General features: G+C 45.7%; 1 protein-coding gene across 6 annotated transcripts; it reads left to right on the forward strand.

The window, feature by feature from the left end:
- Window positions 1-1566: 1566 nt before the first annotated feature.
- CD164L2 (CD164 molecule like 2) lies at window positions 1567-6211 on the forward strand. Of its 6 annotated transcripts, none has more exons than XM_031962485.1 (6): window positions 1567-1791; window positions 2312-2482; window positions 3177-3254; window positions 3422-3481; window positions 4839-4992; window positions 5351-5977. In XM_031962485.1, the coding sequence occupies exons 1-6, from the start codon at window positions 1704-1706 to the stop codon at window positions 5364-5366; spliced, it is 567 nt and encodes a 188-aa protein (XP_031818345.1). In that variant the 5' UTR covers window positions 1567-1703; the 3' UTR covers window positions 5367-5977. The 6 variants fall into 6 exon arrangements, with proteins under 6 accessions (XP_031818345.1, XP_031818349.1, XP_031818346.1 ...); XM_031962486.1 differs by lacking the exon at window positions 5351-5977 and adding an exon at window positions 5984-6211 and having other exon boundaries at window positions 1570-1791; XM_031962488.1 differs by having other exon boundaries at window positions 1570-1791; window positions 2312-2470.
- Window positions 6212-19406: the final 13195 nt, after the last annotated feature.

Genomic DNA, 19406 nt, shown 5'->3' on the forward strand with positions numbered 1-19406 from the left:
GTGAGGATGGAGAGTATTTCAGGCAGGGGAGACCAAGAAAGTGCCCAGAGCCAAGAAATGGGAGCGCCTTGTGGGTGGAGCAGCGAGGGCCCAGCATCACTGGGTAGAAGGTTCTGTGGAGGGGAATAAGGTATGAGAAGACTTTAAAGGCAAGAGGGGCTGGGGGGTTGTAGCTGTTCTGTTGTATCTGACTCTTTGGGCTCCACTTGGGGGCTTTCTTGGCAAAGATACAGGAATATTTGCTACTTCCTCCTCCAGCTCATTTTATGGATGAGGAAGCTGAGGCACATAGGATGAAGTGATTTGCCCAGGGTCACACAGCTAGTGTCTGAGGTTGAATTTGAGCGCAGGTTTTCCTGACTCCAGACCCAGAGCTCTAACCACTGTGCCACCTTGCTGCTTTGGGATAGGGTAGTGGAAGGCTTTGTATGGTGGAGGATTCTGATAATCCTCCTAAAGGCCATTGGGAGCCACTGGAGTTTACTGAACAGTGAGGCAATGTCTTTAGACTTTTGTTTTAGGATGATCACGTTGACAAATCAGTGGAGGATGGACCGGAGTGGAGAGAGACTTAAGTCAGGAGGAACAACATAGTCCAGGCGTGAGGTGACAAGGTTCTGCCCCGGAGATAGCAGTGTCAGAGAGAAGGAGAAATGCTGGGATTAGGGTTAGACATCCCTAATAGATCAGGGTAATAGATCAGGTAAGTGGTGAGTGGGTGCAAAGATTTGAAGACAATGTCTTGATTTCTAGCCTGATTTCTAGGAGGATGGGGGTACCCTCAATGGTAATAGGGAATTTAGGAAAAAAGAAGGGAAAAAAGCATTTATTAAGCACCAATGATATACCCCGCAGGGATTCTATTAAATATTTTATAAACATGATCTCATTTGATTCTCACAACAACCTAGTAGAGGGTGCTCCTATTCTCCCCATTTTACAGATGAGGAGACTGAGACAAACAGGGATTAAGCCCAGAATCTTATAGCTAGGAGGTATCTGGGAGTGGATTTAAACTCAGGCCCCCCCACCTCCAGGCCCGGCACTCAGCCACTGAACGGCCCTGCTGCCTCTCTATGCGTGGTAGCCGGTGGCTCACTGTACAGAAGTAAATAAGCCCCCCAAGTTTAAGGGATCCGGCACACAACGAATGATCCATCATTCACTGAGGGGACGGAAGAGCCGAGACTTGGATCACCTTCTCCCAGTTTTGATTCCGCGTCCCCCAAACCCCCAAACTTCTGTTGTAATGTCAGCCCCAACTTCTCAAGCCCCTCCTCCCAAACCACGCCCACATTTGGGTCCCTCCCAGGTATACCTGAGAGCCCCCCTCCCCTCTCCTCCCTGGGGTTCCCGGCCCGCCCCCTCCACCTGGCTCCCCCTCATACTCTGGCCCCACCTTCACCTGCCCCGGATCCCTGCCACTGGCCAGGGCAATGTTCCGGCAGATCCCGCTCCTCCCTCAGTGTTGGGTGATGTTCGCCTGGGTCACCTGCGTCCCCGCCCCTCCCGCGCCCGCTCAGCCCTGGCCCCGCCCACACTCACCTGGCCCCGCCCCGCCCCTCCTCGGCCGGCCCCGCCCCGGGTTGCCCAGGTAGCTGGGGGCCGGCCGCCTTATTCCCCAGCGGCCCAGTGTTAGGCAGGGACGCGACGCCAGCCCGCCGGTGCCTGGCGCCAGGAGCAGCCTCCCCCCCCCCGAGTCCATGGCGGTGCCGGGGCCGCGGGCCCTCCGGGCTGCGCTCTGCAGCGGCTGCTGCTGCCTCCTGCTCTGCGCCCAGCTCGCGGCGGCCGGTGAGTGGCGGGGCACAGGTGGGGAAGACCAGGTGTGGGCGGGCCCTCCTTCCCGGCCAGGATGCGCTCGCCTCGCCCCCCCTCAGCCGCACGAGCCTCCTCCTGCCGGGGAGAGCGCCCGGCCCCTCAGAGACCGATGGCTCCCCCTCCCGCCCACTCCCCCTCGCTCCTCCAACCCCAAGTGTGCCACGCGCCCCTATTCCCTCTCCCCTGGATTCCAAAGTGCCCGCCTTCGGCTGGGGTCCGAGCCCGGGGCTGCCCCCGGCCGAGGGGGCTTTAAATCCTGGTGCGGCCCTAGCTCCGTCCTCCACCCTCTGACAGGAGGATGCCAGGCAGGGGCAGCCAGCTGCTGGGTGTGGGGAGTCAAAGCAGCTGGCCCCGCCTCCTCCCGGCAACGGTAACAGACCCCAGGTGTGTGCGGGGGGGGGGGGGGGGGGCGGGCCCTCCTTCCGGCTGGGGGCAGCTAGGGCTGGGGAGCCCCTCCCCGACCGCCGCCCTTAGTCCTTCTTTCCTCCCCCAGGTAAAGAAGGCAGAGGCTTGGGCAGAGGGGGCCTGCTCCGCCTTAACATCTGGGGCCCCGCTGCTGTCGCCGAGTGCAAACAGCTGGAATCCTGCCGGCGCTGCGTGGAGGGGGAACCTGCGAGGAACCTCTCGGGCTGTGTGTGGGAGCGCTGTGGGGGTGAGGAGCCGGGTAAGGGCCCGGGGAGGGAGGTGCGGCTCCCGCGGCTGTCGGAATGACAATCTGAAAGCTCCCGCTCGCACCCCCAGCCCACTCCTCCGCTTCTCAGTGCTTTTCGCAGTCTTCTGTCAAAAGTAACTTAAATGATACAGAGGAGGACGCGCTGGGAACCCGGGAAGGTGGGGACCCACCTGGCTCCGTTTGAAATTGTACAAGTCCTTCTCCTTCTCTGGATCTCTTTTTTCATCTATAAAATGATGAGGGGCCTGGATCAGAGGGCCTCAGTCTTTTGCGTGTCACAGATCCCTCCCCAGAATGTGGCTTTTAAATGTGTAAAATAAAACACATAGTTAACAAGAAAGCAAGCCTGCCGAAATACAGTTATCATAATATTTTAAAAAACCAGTCCCCAAGCCCCCAAAGAAAAAGCCCTTAGGTGGATGTTCTCTCTAACCCTGACATTCCACATTTCCACCTCTCATCTAGCCGACGTCTGAATTCTAAGGCTCTTTCTCACCCCTGTCATTCTATAAACTTAAAATTCTTCAGGGTTCTCAAAATCTCCAGGGATCTTCTTTGCCTCAGATTTTGGTCTGGCCCTCCTGGGGCCTTGGAGGCCGGGAAAGCCCTCGGGGCCTTGTTTCTAGGCTGAGTCTTTGGAGGATTTCCTATCCCAACCTCTTCCCTCCTTCCTTCACTCCTCTAGGACATGGACACTGTGTAGCTGGTGAAGAGGGGGCCAAGGAAGGCTGCACCGTCTATAACCACACAGCTCTGTGCCCAGGTAACTCTAAGCAGGGGTAAGAGGGGCCAGTGCCCAGGGGGAGAAGCTGATGGGCAGGGCCTGACTTAGCTGAAGGAGAACAAAGGTGGGGGTGGAGGGGAATGTTCCCAGTAGCTTGGGCTGTTAGTGGGAGAGATCCCAGAGCCTTTAACCTTGGATTATAATAGATTGTGTTTCCTCAGCTGCTCCACAGTCACCTACCCAGGAACCAAAGGCATTCACATCAGGTATGGGGTGAACCCTAGAGGGCAGAGGGTGGGAGGTGGGAGGAGCACAGACTCCAAAGCCCCAGAGAAAGGCGAATTATCAGAGTCCTCGTTCTAGGGCCCTTGGGAAAGGGGGAGTTTCTAATGCCAGCTTTCACCCTAGTTTGGAGGGGGATATATGGGGACTGGGGGTATCTAAGGAAATCATAAAGCTGAGCCTTGTAACTGAGGTGTGTGTATGGTGCAGGGGGAGCGATTAGTGGGAGCTCTTGGTTAATTACAATGGGTAATGAAATCTCCCCAAGGAGTGAATTATTGATAGGCAGGTCAGCTCTCTGCTACCAGCAGGCTCTGCTCTCAGATCCTGGTTTTCTTGTTTTGTCTTTTTTTTTTTCTTTCCTTCTCTTCTGCGCTTCTCCTCTTCAGGGCTTCCCTAAGTCCACTCTTCTTTCTCTTTGTCATTAGTCTCTTTTTTTCCCCTACTCATCCTATCCACAGCCTCACGGAGGGACCTGACCTGTCCTTTGTCCCAGGATGATCTTGTCCTGTCAAACCCTGCCCTTCCCCAAACCCTCAGTCCAAGAGATGAAATCTTATCCTAAGGGAGGGACAGAGGCCATAACACCTCTGCTCCCAGAGGGATTGCTGCTTCTTGGAGGGAGGACTTTCAGGAAGGAAGAAATCCATAGGAGAGGGACCGGGACCCCTGTCCTTGGAGGACTCAGAATCCCTTAAGGATTGTCTATAGCTGTGAATGGGGATTCTTCTGCCTGTCTTGTGGGGGGATGGGAATGTGGATCAGGAGAAAGTGTGCCCTGAATTCAAATGCTTTATAAGTCATATATAAACATGGGATGGTGAATATTGTGGGAAGGTTGCAATGAAGGGCAGGAGGCTCGGATTCCAAGCTGAGCTGTTACAAACTCAATGGGAGCTAGAAATACTTAGAAAGGAGAAGGGACTTTCCATGTCCCTTTTAATACAGAAGAGGAAACTGAGATGTGATTTGCCCACTCAGCAGATGAATTCTGACAGATCTTTTAGTCGGCCCTTGCTCTTTCTATTCCTCATACTCTGTAAAACTGGGAGCAGTTGCCCTGCCTCCCTCGAAAAGGAAGACTCAAGCAAGAGAACAAGTGGGAAAATTGAAGTATATTAAGGAGAAAAAGCACTGTCTCATCCCAGACTGAGAAGAACTGGGTTAGATTACTGGGCAAATCTCTCTGGGATTCAAAGGAGAGGGTGAGGCCCACTGAGGTCCTGGTCAAACTCTCTGTCCTTGTGTGCCCTGGCCATGCCCTTGCTTCTGGGCACAGGGCCTCGGGCATGGGTGGGGATGGGGCCAGGCCATGAGGGTATCCTCCTCCGCCCTGTCCAGGCAACCCCAGCACTGTCCCACCCCTGGACTCCCACACTCCCAGCTTTGATGGGGCTAGCTTCGTCGGGGGCATAGTGCTGGTGCTGAGTCTGCAGGCCGTAACCTTCTTCCTCATCCGTCTCATCCGGGCCAAGGACAGCTCCTATCAGACACTGTAAGGCACTTGGGTCCCAGGGGAAGGAGGTGTGTGGGGGGGGGTCCCTGGGCCCCTTCTTCCTCCCCACCCCTACCTCCACCCTGCTGGTTGTCCCTTCCCCTGTATAGCCCTTAGAAATGCCTGACCCTTGGGCTGCTAGTTTGAAGTTGGGAGGGCTGGGTGTGAGGTGACTTTTTCCCTGTCAGCTGTGAAGTCCCTTTTTTCCCAAGGCAGGGAAGGAGAGATGGCCTGGGAAAAGCCCCTTCCCCTGTTCCCACAGCTGTCCCCCTTCTCTTCCCGAGGCTTGGGGGGAAGGGACCTCAGTGGGGAGGGGACTAACCTTGGACTTGTGTCCTTGTCTTCTTCACGCTGCCAGAGAGGAGAACCAGTAGGTCCTGGCCCAAAGGACGGCCTGCCTGGCCCCTCCTGGGGACCTGCCCCTTCCCCTGGGTACTAGGGAGGGACCAACGTTTGCAGTTTGTTTTGTTTTAAGTGTTGAAGGGAAGGCCCCACCTCTCTGCCCTGAGCTCTTGTCCTGGGGAGGGAAGGGGACACTCTTTCCCAGCCATCCCCTTCAAAAACTGGGGAAAGGTTGGAAACAGGAGGATCTCCTGTAGCCCCCAACTGGCCCTCCCCATCCCAACCCCAGGGCTCAGGAGGGGGGGAGGGAGGGATCCTAGTGTGTGGTGCTGTGTGCTGTGGTATGGAGCCAGGCCCGAGGGGCTGCCTGGCCTTGGAGGCTTGGCACAAGGTCTGCTTCTGAAGCCCTGTGCCCAAAGCCCGCATTACAACCCACCAGCTGGCCCTCCCGGGCCACACTCTTTGTCATGGGGGCTAGGGCCTCCTGGGGCCTTCTGGGGCCAAACCTTTACCAGAATCTTCGCCCGGCCCCCCTCCCCGCAGGCTCAGGGTCAGGATGGAGGCGGTCCACTGAGCCCAGAGAAGCCGCCCCTCTCCTCTAACCCTCCCCCAATTGAATATTTTTTCCATCCTGTGATCTCCATGCCAGGATCTGAGCGCCAGGACAAGATGGAGAGGGGGGGCGGAGGCAGTGGTAGGCCCTGGCCCTGCTTCCCTCTGGGAAAGGGGGGCTGGGCCCCAAGCCCCGAGGGAGAGGAACATCAAGCTTTGGAAGAAGGCCCTGCTGGCTCCTTGCAGCTCTGATGGCAGCCGAATGGCTCTCCCCTACCTGCTGGCCCTGCGCCCTATCTTCCAATAAAGGAACTCTTCACTCTGGGCTGTGACCACTTTTCCTGCATTCTGGAGAGGGGCAAATGGGGGCAGATGGGCTGGGTTGGGGTGTTGCTAACTCCGGGCTCCTTCAAGTCAGAAAGAAGGGAAAGGTAACTGTTAGCTCGGGGAAGAGGGCTGTGACCTGTACCGGCTTTAAGGCTGGCCGTGGGCCTGGAAGGGGAAAGGGGAGAGAGGTGGTGGGCCGAGGAGCCAGAGGCATGAGGGGAGAGAAATATAGCAGCAGAGACCAACACGTGCCTCTTCCAGACTCCAGCTGGGCCCTCTGTCAGTTATTGTCTTGATGCAGGGCCCTGATCTCTCCTTTCCAAGTACTAGTCTCATGTTTGAAAAAACAAAACAACAAAAACAAAACTTTATAAATCCTCTCTTATATAAAGGATGACTCCGAGGTCCAGGAATATGTGCAAACCAGATATCAATAGATATAATTAAAATAACTTCATAATGGACATTTATGAAGCATTTTAAAGTTTGCAAAGCATCTTTTGAACCTCAATAACCCTCAGAGAGTGACTGGTTATCATCCTCTTGTTATAAGAGCTGGGGAAATAGTCTGGGAAATGAGACACTTCCCTGAATGTCTTAGGTGGGATTTGAATTCAGGTCCCCGGATTTCAAACTCTAGCATTTTGTCCATTATAGAACGCTGCTCTTCATTGCCAGCTGCCCATTAGGTAAATTCTATTGGATGTACCAGAAGACTTCTCAAATTCAACTTGGCCAAAACAAGTTGTTTTCACCCTCAGACGTCTTCAAATTTCCCCAAATCTATTGGTATCACCAACCTCTGCTCATCTTAAGGTTTACAGTCTGAATCAGCTTGGATAGTTCCCTTTCTCTCCTTGAAGGACAAATAAAATTCAAATGAAACTGCTGGAGAGAGAAGGGTATAATATAACATAATAATATAAATATAAAATTTTCTTTTTTAATAGTAATAGCCTTTTATTTTTCCATGCAAAGATAGTTTTCAACATTCACCCTTATAAAACCTCATGTTCCAAATTTTTATCCCTTCTTTCTCCCCTTCCCCTCTCCCCCACAGAAAGCAATCAGATATAGGTTAACTGTGCAACTCTTGTAAACATATTTCCATATTCATCATTCTGCGTGAGAAAAATCAGATCAAAAGGGAGAAAAACAGGAAACTCCCCCCCCCAAAAAAAGTGAAAACTCTATGTTTTGATCCACATTCAGTCTCCATAGTGGTCTCTCTGGATGCAGAGGGTTCTTTTCATCAAAAGTCTATTGGAATTATCTTGAATCACCTCATTGTTGAAAAGAGCCTAATTCATCACAATTGATCATCACATAATCTTGTTATTGCTGTGTACCATGTTCTCTTGCTTTACTTAGCATCAGTTCATGTAAGGGGAGAAGGTTTTTTCAGGGGAAAAGACTCTGACCTGCCAAGTTGATACCAAAGATTTTCAATTTAATTTTCAATTTAAAATTTTCAATTTACTTTGAAAGCATCTCTTACACTGAGACTTTTTTTATTTGTTAAAGTAGTATTTGGGGGGCATCTAGTTAGTGTAGTGGCTAGAATACTAGCCCTGAAGTGAGGAGGACCGGAGTTCAAATCTGCCCTCAGACACTTAACACTTTCTAGCTGTATGACCCTGGGCAAGTCACTTAACTCCAATTCACCCCAGTTACTTGTCAAGAAAATTTTTAGCATTAATTTTGACAAGATTTTGAATTCCAAATTTTTCTTTTTTCTTTTTTATCTCCCCCCTCCCCAAGATAGCAAGTAATCTGAAATAGATTAAATATGTGCAATCCTTTTAAACATAGTTCTAGATTTGTCAAGCTTGCAAGAAAAATCAGACCAAAAGGGGGAAAAAACAAAAGGTAAATAAACAAAAAAGGTGACAATACTATGCTTTGATCCTTATTTAGTCTCCATGGTTCTCTTTGTGGATGCAGATGGCGTTTTCCATTCTATTGCGTTGCTGGGAAGAGCCAAGTCTATCACGGTTGATCGTCACATACGCTTGCTTTACTGTGTGCAATGTCTTCATTCTGTATCTGATGTTCTTAAAGCACCTGGTGTTCTGTGCAGACCATTGCAATGGCCTCTTCTAGTCTCTCCCCACTGCAATACTTCTCCCTGCCTCCCAGGTGCCAATGTGTCATTATAAAACACGGATCTCATTGAGTTTCTCTAGCACAGGCTTCCTCCACTAATTAGCCTCGAGAATCGATTCTTAACCAGCAGTCCCTGGTTGGATTTTAGGGGGAGAGGAAAACAATGACAGATTTTCACTATACTCTAACTGAAATTTAGCATTTCTTCCAATTATTTAAAAACCTTATTAGAAGAAAAATCCTATAAGCTTAAGAGTGCACTGGTAAATGTTTAACAATCAGCTCTTTGAAGAAAAAATTGTCAGACAATTTTAATCTGAACTGTTAACATTTTCTCTGTTTCTTAAATCTAGTCTTAAAAAGCAACAAAACAATAAATCAAGCTTTTGATTTGTAGCATTTACCATTTCCAAGGTATAGATTATTACACTGTAAATTTAGCAATGGGCCCACTGGCTCTAGTACACCCCCTGCTTACCATACTGTCACAGAGTCCATGACACAAAAAAATCTCTGCTCTAGGATAAAAGTGCAAAGTCCTCTGTTTGGCATTTCAAGGCCTTCGTCACCTGACTCCCCCTGACCCTTCCAGACACATTTCACATGATTGTTCCTTCCCGTTACTCTGCTCCAGCCTAACTGGTTTGCTCTTTTTCGCCCACACATTGCACTCCCTCTCTCATCCCCATGTCTTGGAGCATTCTTTGTCTGGAATGCTTGTCCTCCTTAGCATCTCTGGCTTCCTTCAAAGCACAGCTCCCACGTCCATCTACACTTACACTATGCCCACTACCAGAGGTCTCTTTGTCTTCAAATCACCATGCATTTGCCCTTTTTGTAACGGCAAGAGACTGGAAACTGAGTGGATGCCATCAATTGGAGAATGGCTAAATAAGTTATGGTGTATGACTATTAGGAATATTATTGTTTTGTAAGAAATGACCAGCAGGATGATTTCAGAAAGTCCCGGAAAGACTTACATGAACTCATGCTGAGGGAAATGAGCAGAATCAGGAGATCATTATACACGGCAACAACAAGATTATGCGATGATCAATTCTGATGAATGTGGCTCTCTTCAACAACGAGGTGATTCAGACAGGTTCCAATTGTCCAGTGATGAAGAGAGCCATCTACACCCAGAGAGAGGACTGTGGGAACTGAGTGTGGATCACAGCATAGCATTTTCACTCTTTCTGTTTTTGTTTACATTTTATTTTTCTTTCTCATTTTTCCCTTGATTTGATTTTTCTTCTACAGGAAGATAATTGTATAAAAGCATATGCATATATTGGATTTGACATATATTTCTACCATGTTTAACATATATTGGACTACTTGACATTAGGGGAAGGAGTGGGAAAAGGGGGGGAGAGAACTGGAACACAAGGTTTTGCAAAGGTTAATAAAATTATCCATGCATATATGCAGAGATAATTCTGTCACATTAGCCCTTGCAAAACCCCATGTTCCAGTCCTTCCCCCTCCTTCTCCCATCCTTTTCCCCTAGATGGCAAGTAGTCCAATATATGTTAAACATGGTAGAAATATATGTTAAATCCAATACATGAATATATTTTTATACAATTATCTTGCTGTAGAAGAAAAATCAAATCAAACCAGAAAAGAAAAAGATGAAGAAAATAAAATGTAAGCAAATAACAACAAAAAGAGTGAGAATGCCATGTTGTGTTCCACACTCAGTTCCCATGGTTCTCTCTCTGTATGTAGATAGCTCTCTTCATTACTGAACAATTGGAACTGGTTTGAATCATCTCATTGTTGAAGAGGAGAGTCACGTCCATCAGAATTGATCCTTGTATAGTCTTGCTGTTGCCCTGGATAATAATCTCCTAGTTCTGCTCATTTCACTCAGCATCAGTTCATGTAAGTCTCTCCAGGACTTCATGAAATCATCCTGCTGATCATTTCTTACAGCACAATAATATTCCACAACATTCATATACCACAATTTATTCAGCCATTCTCCAACTGATGGGCATCCACTCAGTTTCCAGTTTCTTGCCACTATGAAAAGGGCTGCCACAAACATTTATGCGCACATGGATCCCTTTCCCTCCTTTAAGATCTCTTTGGGATATAAGCCCAGTAGAAACACTGCTGGATCAAAGGGTATGCACAGTTAGATAACTTTTTGAACACAGTTCCAAATTTCTCTCCAGAATGACTGGATCCTTTTATAGTTCCACCAACAATGCATCAGTGTCCCAGTTTTCCCACATCCCCTCCAACATCCGTCATTATCTTTTCCTGTCATCTTACCCAATGAGAGGTGTATAGTGGTGTCTCAGAGTGGTCTTAATTTGCATTTCTCTGGTCAATAGTGATTGGGCACCTTTTCATATGACTACAAATGGTTTAAATTTCTTCATCTGAAAATTTTCTGTTCATCTCCTTTGATCATTTATCAGTTGGAGAATGCATGTATATGTTTTGAAAATAAAAAGCTTTAATAAAAAAAAATCAAGAAATCACCATGCATTTATTCATCTGTGTATGTGCCTTTTGCCACTGGTTCAAATAGAAGCTCCTCAAGGATAGATGTCATTTGATTTCTGTCTTTTTATGCACTGTGTCTGACATGTAACAAGTGCTTATGAAACCTTTGTCAAATTAAATTGAACTCAATTAAATTTAAACTCAAAATTGAATTCAAGGGCAAATTTTGTAAGGTTATCTTCCTTCACTGTTACCTCCCAGTTCAGCACCTAATCAAGAACTCTACCCTAAACCCTTGGAGGAGTACTTAACTCCTCCTGTCTCAGTTGAATTTTTCCCATCCTCAAGGTACTCCAAGCTTACTCTAACCACCTCAAGTTCACAAGGCTCCCTCCTCTAAGTCCTATAGTTCCTATCTGATACTTCATGACAGACCAGTTTTAATTCACATCCCTTTCCTCACAATATTCCTGTGAAGGGCATTCATTTTATAAAAAGGAACACGATATATGGAAATATGTTAAAAAGGAGTGCACATACATAATCTATATCAGATTACTTGCTGTCTTAGGGAAGGGAGAGGTGAGGGAGAGAGGGAGAAAAAGAAATTTGGAACTTAAAATTTTACAAAGATGAATGTTGTATTTAACATGTATGGGACGACCTGCCATCTAGGGGAGGGGGTGGAGGGAAGGAGGGGAAAAGTTGGAACAGAAGTGTTTGCAAGGGTCAATGCTGAAAAATTACCTATGTGTATGTTTTGTCAATAAAAAGCTATAATTTTTAAAAAAGGTGAATGTTGAGAACTATATTTACATGTAATTGGCAAACCATTTTGGCTGAAACAGAGTAATGGGAAGGAAGATCATGTGAAATATGTCTGGAAGGGTCGGCGGGAACCAGATAATGAAGGCCCTGAAATGCCAAACAGAAGACTTTGTACTTTTATCCCAGAGCAGAGCTTCTCTCCCTCTCTTTGTGTTCTGGACTTCATGACAGTATGGTAAGCAGGGGGTATGCTAGAGCCAGTGGAGCTGATTGTTAAGTTTTCAGTGTAATAATCTATACCTTGGAAATGGTAAATTCTGCAAATCAAGAGCTTGCTTTTTTGTTTTGTTGATTGTCCAGACTATAAGTAATAGAGAAAACGTTAGCAATTTTTCCAATAATAAGGAACAAAAAAAATTCCCCCTCCCCCCCCAAAAAAAGAACATGATAGCTTCAGGAAGCAGCCTAATGTAGTGAGAAGAGCACAGGAAATGCCTTTGAATCCTACCTTTGTCACTTACTATCTTGTGTTCTTTGACCAGTCACCTAATCATTGGGCCTTGTTTTTCTCTGGTAAAATAAAGGCTGGACTAGAAAATCAGGGGTCCTCAAACTTTTTAAATACAGGGCCAGTTCACTGTCCCTCAGACTGTTGGAGAGCCCGACTGCAGTAAAAACAAACACTTTGTTTTGTGGGCCTTTAAATAAAGAAACTTCGTAGCCTTGGGTGAGGGGGATAAATGTCCTCAGCTGCCGCATCTGGCCCATGGGGGTAGTTTGAGGACCCCTGGACTAGATGATCTCTAAGGTTCTTACCAATCTTAAAGAGATGATCCTCTGCCCTCATGCCGGGGAGCAGAAATAAGCCCAGACTTGGAGGCAGAAGACCTAGGTATGAGTTCCCAGCTCTGTCATTTAGTGGTCATTTGACTTCAGGCAATCCCTGTGGTCTCCAAACCTCAGTTTCTTCATCTGAGAGATGAGAACGATAATTTTTGGGTGAATTTCCTGAGGGTTGTTTCTAGGGATGTGAAATGTATGTAAAGGATTTTGTAAATCTCAAAATGCTTCAGAAATGTGAGTGTCAGGGACTGTGTCTCCTGCTCCTCAACTCCCCACTCCCAGAACCTAGCATGTGGGTGGGCATCTCTCTCCTGTCTAGATTTCTAACCTGGGATTCTTTTATGGGTGGGAGTAGAAGGGAATAAGAGGGGTGTGGGTGGTACAGCAAACTATCTAATCATGGGAGAATTATGCCCAAAAAGGAGCTGGCCCATCCCCTACCCCGGCCCTGGGAAATATTTCAGGAAATCATTCTATGGGAATGGGGGCCTGGGATAGGGCAGGATGAAGGTCAGGGGCCCCTCAAAGAAGGATGCTGGAGGACTTTGAAGCATCCTGGCTTTTGCAAGGTCTGGGAAATATGAGATGGGGGCAGCACTCCTCCCTGAGGAGAAAGAATACCACTTCAGTATCAGTGAAATGGGTACTGGCCTTGTTGCCCCCATGCTGCTTTTGCAGCTTATTTGCCTTCCTCCCTACCTGCCATTCTCCTGGAAACTCTCTTCCTTAACTTCTGTGATATCCCCAGTGGGTTTCCTTCGAATCTCTCAGGGTTCCATCGCCCTTCCCCAAGGTGGCCATTCCCACCTGTCCTTGCTTCTCTCAGTAAGCCCTGGAATATACGTTCTTTGAATATGGCAGTTGTTTCATTCCTTGAATTGATATCTTTAACAACTAATAGAGTGCCTGGAACATAGTAGGCACTTTGTGAATGCTTGTTGATTAAGAAGCTATGTGCCAAATACATTGGATTGTAAGCTTCCTTTTTGCTCTGATTTTTCTCTCCCAACATGATCCATGAAGCAACGAGTATTAAAAATTAAATTAAATTACTACAATTTTAAAAAATGTAACCTTCTTGAGGGCAGGGTTTATCTATTGCTCCTTTTTGTATTCCCATTGCTTGGTATAGGGCCTGGCACATAGTGGGAACTTAGTAAATGCTTATTGATTAAGAAGTGCTCTGAAAAAAAATAAATAAATAGATGAGCAAATAAACAAACAAACAAATAAATAAAAATTTAAAAAGAAGCTGCTCTGTGTCAAGCACCTTGGATTATAAGCTTCTCGAGGGCAGGACTTATCTATTGCTTCTTTTTGTATTCCCATTGAGTGGTATAGTGCCTGGCAAATAGTGGACATTTAGTAAATGCTTGTTGATTAAGTGGGCACTTTGTAAATATTTGTTGATTGATTAACTGTGCCAGGAAATGAGAATATGAAGGTAAAAAACTGGTAATAGGCATCTGTATGCACACACATTTTTCCAATCCAGGCATTTCTATTTGAAATTGTCCCTTGCAAAGCAGGTAGGAGTTCAATTTTTACACAATAGCTTTTTTTTTGGGGGGGGGTTCCCATGTCTGTCTCGTTGGTCTCTAGAGGATTGCTTGCAGCTGAGTTAGGGTGGTTTATTTTCTCTATTGAGGTCTCTTGCATTTAGGAGGCAGCCCAAGTACTCACTCGAGAGGGCTCCCCATTACCCAAGCCCCGATGTCTAAGGGACACTTCCACCCTGACACACGACCTGCTGCTGCTTCAAACTCAGTGCTTGCCAAACCAAGCGTTTGCCTTTTCCCTGACTCTTTTTCCATCCTCCTGATTCCCCAGCTCTCAAAATGGATGGTCATCCTGCCAGCTGAGCAGATTGGCAGAATTCTCCATTGCCTCCTTCCTGACCTTATTACCCATGATTCCCTCAGTGTCCTCTGTGCCCGGCCAGACTGAAGTGTAGCTGTAACCTGATTTTACCCTGCCCCCTGCTGCCTGGCATTCCCCCCCAGGGCCATCCTTCATGCTTGCTTGGACCTGGTTCCAAGAGCACATTTAAGGACAACGAGCTGATTCAGTGTCTGTCCTAGAATCAAAAGACCTGAGTTCAAATTTGGGCTCAGATACTTACTATGTGACCCTGAGCAAGTCATTTAACCTCTGCCTCAGTTTCCTTACCTGAAAAATGAGGATAATAATAGCACCCACATTGCAGGATTATTGTGAGGATTAAATAAGATAATCATAAAGCATTTAGCCTGGTGCCTGGAACACAGCAAGTACTCTGTAAATATTAGCTGCTATTATTATTATTTCCCTTGTCCATCTCTGTTGCTTAAAATCCTTTTCCTTCAAGGTCCAGCTGAGAAGCACCTCCTCCAGGAAGCCTGCCTGCTTTTCCTACTCTAATTCCCTAGAGGAATTAGGGATTCTTCTCAGGGAATCTAAGGATTCCCTGAGATCTCCCCTTCCTGAGAGTTCTTATAGCACTTTACCTAGAACTCTCTCTGTGACCTTGCTACATCCTCTATTAAATCATAATTATCTGTTTATTCATGAAAGAGTCACAGAAAGTAATCCATTTTAAAGATAACAAAACTGAGTCTGGAGGAAATTGTCATGCAGTTATTATGAGTAGGATCCAAGTATTTTGAATCCAAAATTTGTGTTCTTTCTACAACCTCTGCTTGTTTTTTTCATGAAAGTAGGAATTGTGGGTTCATTTTTTTATCTTTCTATCTCCCCCATTTATGGGTACAGGACTTGGCATTTCAGTTCAGCAAGCATTTATTAAGTGCTTAATGTGTACTAGACTCTGGAGATGAGAATATAAAAATGAAATAGAGCCTACCCTCAAGAAGCTTACATTTTTGGGGGGAGGGGCAGTGTATATGTATGTATGTATATGTGTGTGTGTGTGTGTGTGTGTGTGTGTACTATCTGGTTCCAAATCCATGAGTCCATGAGCCTATGAGCATGTACCTAGATAAATAATTACAAAATCATACAAAGGATTATTTTCTTCTTAAAATTTTCTTTTCTTTTTCATTAATGAGCTTTTTTCTCTCCCTCCCAACTCATCTTCAAGGACTGAGAAAAGGAGGGGCAGCTAGGTGGCAAAGTGGATAGAGTACTGACCCCGGAGTGAGGAGGATCTAAGTTCCAAGCCAGCCTCAGACGCTTAACCCTTCCTAGCTGTGTGACCCTGGGCAAGTCACTTAACCCCAATTGCCTTGCCAAAATAAAACATGAGAAAGGAGGGGGAAAAACCTTTGTAACAAATAAACAATCAGAACAAATTTCTACATCAGGCATGCATGTCCAAAAATTAGACAAAATAATTTTAAGAAGTGAGTTCTCTCTGTCAGTCTGTCTCTCTGTCTCTCTATCTGTCTCTGTCTCTGTTTCTCTCTGTTTCTGTCTCTGTCTTTCTCTGTCTCTCTGTCTCTGTCTCTCTGTCTCTTTCTCTGTATCTTTGTCTCTCTCTTTCTCTGTCTGTCTCTCTCTGTCTCTCTATCTCTCTCTCATATTTTGTGCTCTCTCGGAGAGATAAAAAGGATCTTGTATAAGAGGCAGCACCTGAACTGAGCTTTGAAGAAAATTGGAGCTGCTTGGAGGCCCAGATGAGGAGGAAGAGCATTCTAGGCATGAGGGAAGGTCTGTGCAAAGGCAAAGAGGTGGGACATAGAAGTTTTGGATGTTGAACAACTACAATTATTTGTTGAATTTCTAACGATTCCTCCTTCTTTACATCCAGTCAGGTGCACGGTTGTGTGGACTGATTTTTGGTACCATCTCCTCCTTTTCCTTCCCACCATTGCTGCTCTATAGATAATCGAGCCCTGATCCTCTCTTGCTTAGGTTACTCCAATAGCCTCCTAACAGACCTCCCTACCTCCAGGCTCTCTTTTTCCAAACCACCCGCCATAGAGTAGCCAAAGTCACCTTCCATCATTTAACAGATATTTGCTGAGTCCCAGCTATGATTGGTAAGACTCCCTCCAGCTCAAAACCCTATGATCCTATGGGTAAGCATCATATTGGGTTTGGAGACCCTCACCTGGCTGAACACATTATGACACTACTATAGAGATAATCATAATATAAGGTCAGAAAAGAGTCATAAGCAAAGTAATAGAAGACACGAGGAGGAAGACAGCATCCCCGAATGGAGATGTCACTGCTGCTAATGGTAGTTAATAATAATAACAATATTCTAGTTGGGGTTTTCATGGCTCTTCAAGCTTTACAAAATGCTTTATATATATTATCTCATTTGAGCCACGCAATGACCCTGTGAGAGGGACTATAGATAAGGGTTTCATTCTCAAGAGGAAAAAATTATGTTTGAGAGAAGTTAAGTGATTGGCACACTTATACATAGCAAGTGAACAAGAGAAATTCAAAAGCTGATGTCTCTGGACCTGGGGAAGATTTCATAGAGGAAGTCGCGCCTGAATGGGCCTCTGAAGGATCAGGGGTGAAGGACAATGTGAGCAAAGACATGGCAACAGAAAAGCTTAGGGTATATTCGGGGAGTAATGAATCTTCTAGTTTGACTGAGACCCAGAGGTCCTGTTGGCAGTGGTAAAAGATAAGGAAGGATGGTAAGATAGGCTGGAGGCAGATTATGGAGAATTTTGATCAGGATTAGAAGCTAACTAAGGCTTTGTTTTCTGGTGGCAGGGAAGAACAGCATATATCCAAGTAAAAGAGAGACATGGTTGGAGCTCTGTGCTAGGCAGGAAGCCAATGAGAAATGGACCGGAGAGGAACAGACTGGAGGCAGGGAGGCCATTAGGAGGCTACCCAAATAATTCAGATCAGCGGTGAGATGAGTCTGAACCAGAGTGGGTCATGGAAGCGGGGACAAAGGAAGGAACCCCAATGACAAAGCGAATGTGGAACCTAAGGAATATAGGAGAGCTAAAGATTGAGAGTCTGCTTTGGTCATTGGGAGGATAATGCATCCTTCAATAGAAATCAGATTCACATAAACCCTGGTTCAAGTTCAAGTCAACAGATACTTATTAAACCATGTTCCAGGCATTGTGCTAAGCACTAGGGTTACAAAGGAAGGCAAAAGACAGTGTTTACCTCTCAAGGAGCTCAGACTCTAATGCTTATACATATAACCAATTATATACAGAAGAAATTTATGAGATAAATTAGAAATCATCATCAAAGGAAAGGCAATAGATTTTTTTCTCAATTACATGTAAAAACTATTTTTAACATTCATTTTGAAAAATTTTGAGTTCTAAATTCTCTCCCTCACTTCCTCTTTCTTTGAAAAAAGCAGGCAATTTGCTATAGATTATAGGTGTACAGTCATGCACATTTCCATTTTAACAATGTTGCAAAAATAGATTAAAAAATATAAAAAATATCATGAAGTTTTAAAAGTCTGCTTTTGGACTCCATCAGTCTTTCTCTGGGGGTGGATAGCATTTTTCATTGTAAGTCCTTTAGAATTGTCTCAGACCATTGTATTACTGAGAATAGCTAAGTCATTCACAGTTGCTCATCGCACAGTATTGCTGTTACTATGTCAATAACTCATTTCTCTTTGTATCGGTTCATATAAGTCTCCCCGGATTTTTCTGAAATCATCCTGCTCATTTCTTATCACACAATAGCCTTCCATCATAGTCATAAACCATTTTCCAATTGATGAGCATCCCCTCAATTTCCTATTCTTTGCCCCCACAAAAAGAACCGCTATAAAGATTTTTATACAAAATGTCCTTAAGGGGTATTAGGAAATATTTCTTGTGGAAGTAGGGAATTTATTGAATAGTGGAAGAAAACCAAGGAGAGACAGGAAGGAGACAGAGTTAAGGAGGGAGAGGATTACAGCCAAGGGGGACAGCCAGTGAAAAGTACAATCAAGGGATGGAGTGTTTGCTCTGAAGAACAGCAAGGAGATGGATATTAATAGCTGGTACTTTAAGGTTTGCAAAGTGCTTTTCATATATTATCTTATTGTGTTCTCATAACAACCTTGTTAGGAAGATGTCATTATGATCTATTTATACAGATGAGAAAACTGGGGTTAGGTGACTTGCCCAGGGTCACACAGCTAAGTGTCTGAGGCGAGCAGCAAATGCAAGTATTCTTCTTCCAAAATCTAACTTTCTAACCACTGCACCACCTAGTGGACACTCAAAACCATAGTCCATGAGTTTCCACTGTAGTTTAATTTTACCAGTCAGCCAGAAAACATACTAAGTTATTTTTGCCAATTGACACACTCATTTAAATAATTACAATAGCTAATATTAATATAGTGCTCTGAGATTTCCAAAGTATTTCCATATGTCCTCTCATTTGATCCTCCTTACAATCATGTTAGGAGGTAGGGGCTATTATTATCCCCATTTTACAGATGAAGAAACTGAGAACAAAATGGTCACATGATTTACCCAAGGCCACCCAGAACAAGGGCAGGATTCCAACTCAGTCCTTCTTTGACTGCATTTCTACCACTTTATCCAACCAGCAATCTACAGGTTCCTAGTGAAAATAAGTTCAGAGACACATGCCAGCGGTCCCTATAGACAGGACACACACTTAGGGACATGTGTAGTCAGAGTGCAGGGTCCCCAGGGCAGCTCACATTTTTGATCCTGCAGAGCCAGCTACATGAGTATAATCTCATATTGCCGTCATATCACATCCATCAATCGTTCTCTGATGAAATAGGCCGATCTTCTGGGCTACCATCTGTTGTCATTTACAGGCTAATAAACCTCTTTAAGCTCTTTCAGTGCATAGTCAAGGTCATTACCTCAGCCAGGCAACCATCAGTTAGAGAAATGACTGGCCAAGTTGTGCTACATGCACTGTTACTGTGCTATAAGAAATGAAGCATGTAAAGAACACAGAGAAACCTGGGAAGGCATATGAACTGATGTGAGGTAGAAAGAACCAGGAAACAATATGCACAATGACAGCAACAATGGAAACGAAAGAATGGCAAACTCAAAACTGAAGGCTACGTAAATGTAATAGTCAAGCTAGGA

Source organism: Sarcophilus harrisii, chromosome 3 (genome assembly GCF_902635505.1).
Source record: "Sarcophilus harrisii chromosome 3, mSarHar1.11, whole genome shotgun sequence".
NCBI lineage: Eukaryota > Metazoa > Chordata > Mammalia > Dasyuromorphia > Dasyuridae > Sarcophilus > Sarcophilus harrisii.

Coding starts and splice junctions, on each gene's coding strand:
- CD164L2 (XM_031962485.1), top strand. CDS start 1,704: ATGGCGGTGCCGGGGCCGCGGGCCCTCCGGGCTGCGCTCTGCAGCGGC. Junction 1,792..2,311: donor CGCCCAGCTCGCGGCGGCCG/GTGAGTGGCGGG, acceptor TTCCTCCCCCAG/GTAAAGAAGGCAGAGGCTTG. Junction 3,482..4,838: donor ACCAAAGGCATTCACATCAG/GTATGGGGTGAA, acceptor CGCCCTGTCCAG/GCAACCCCAGCACTGTCCCA.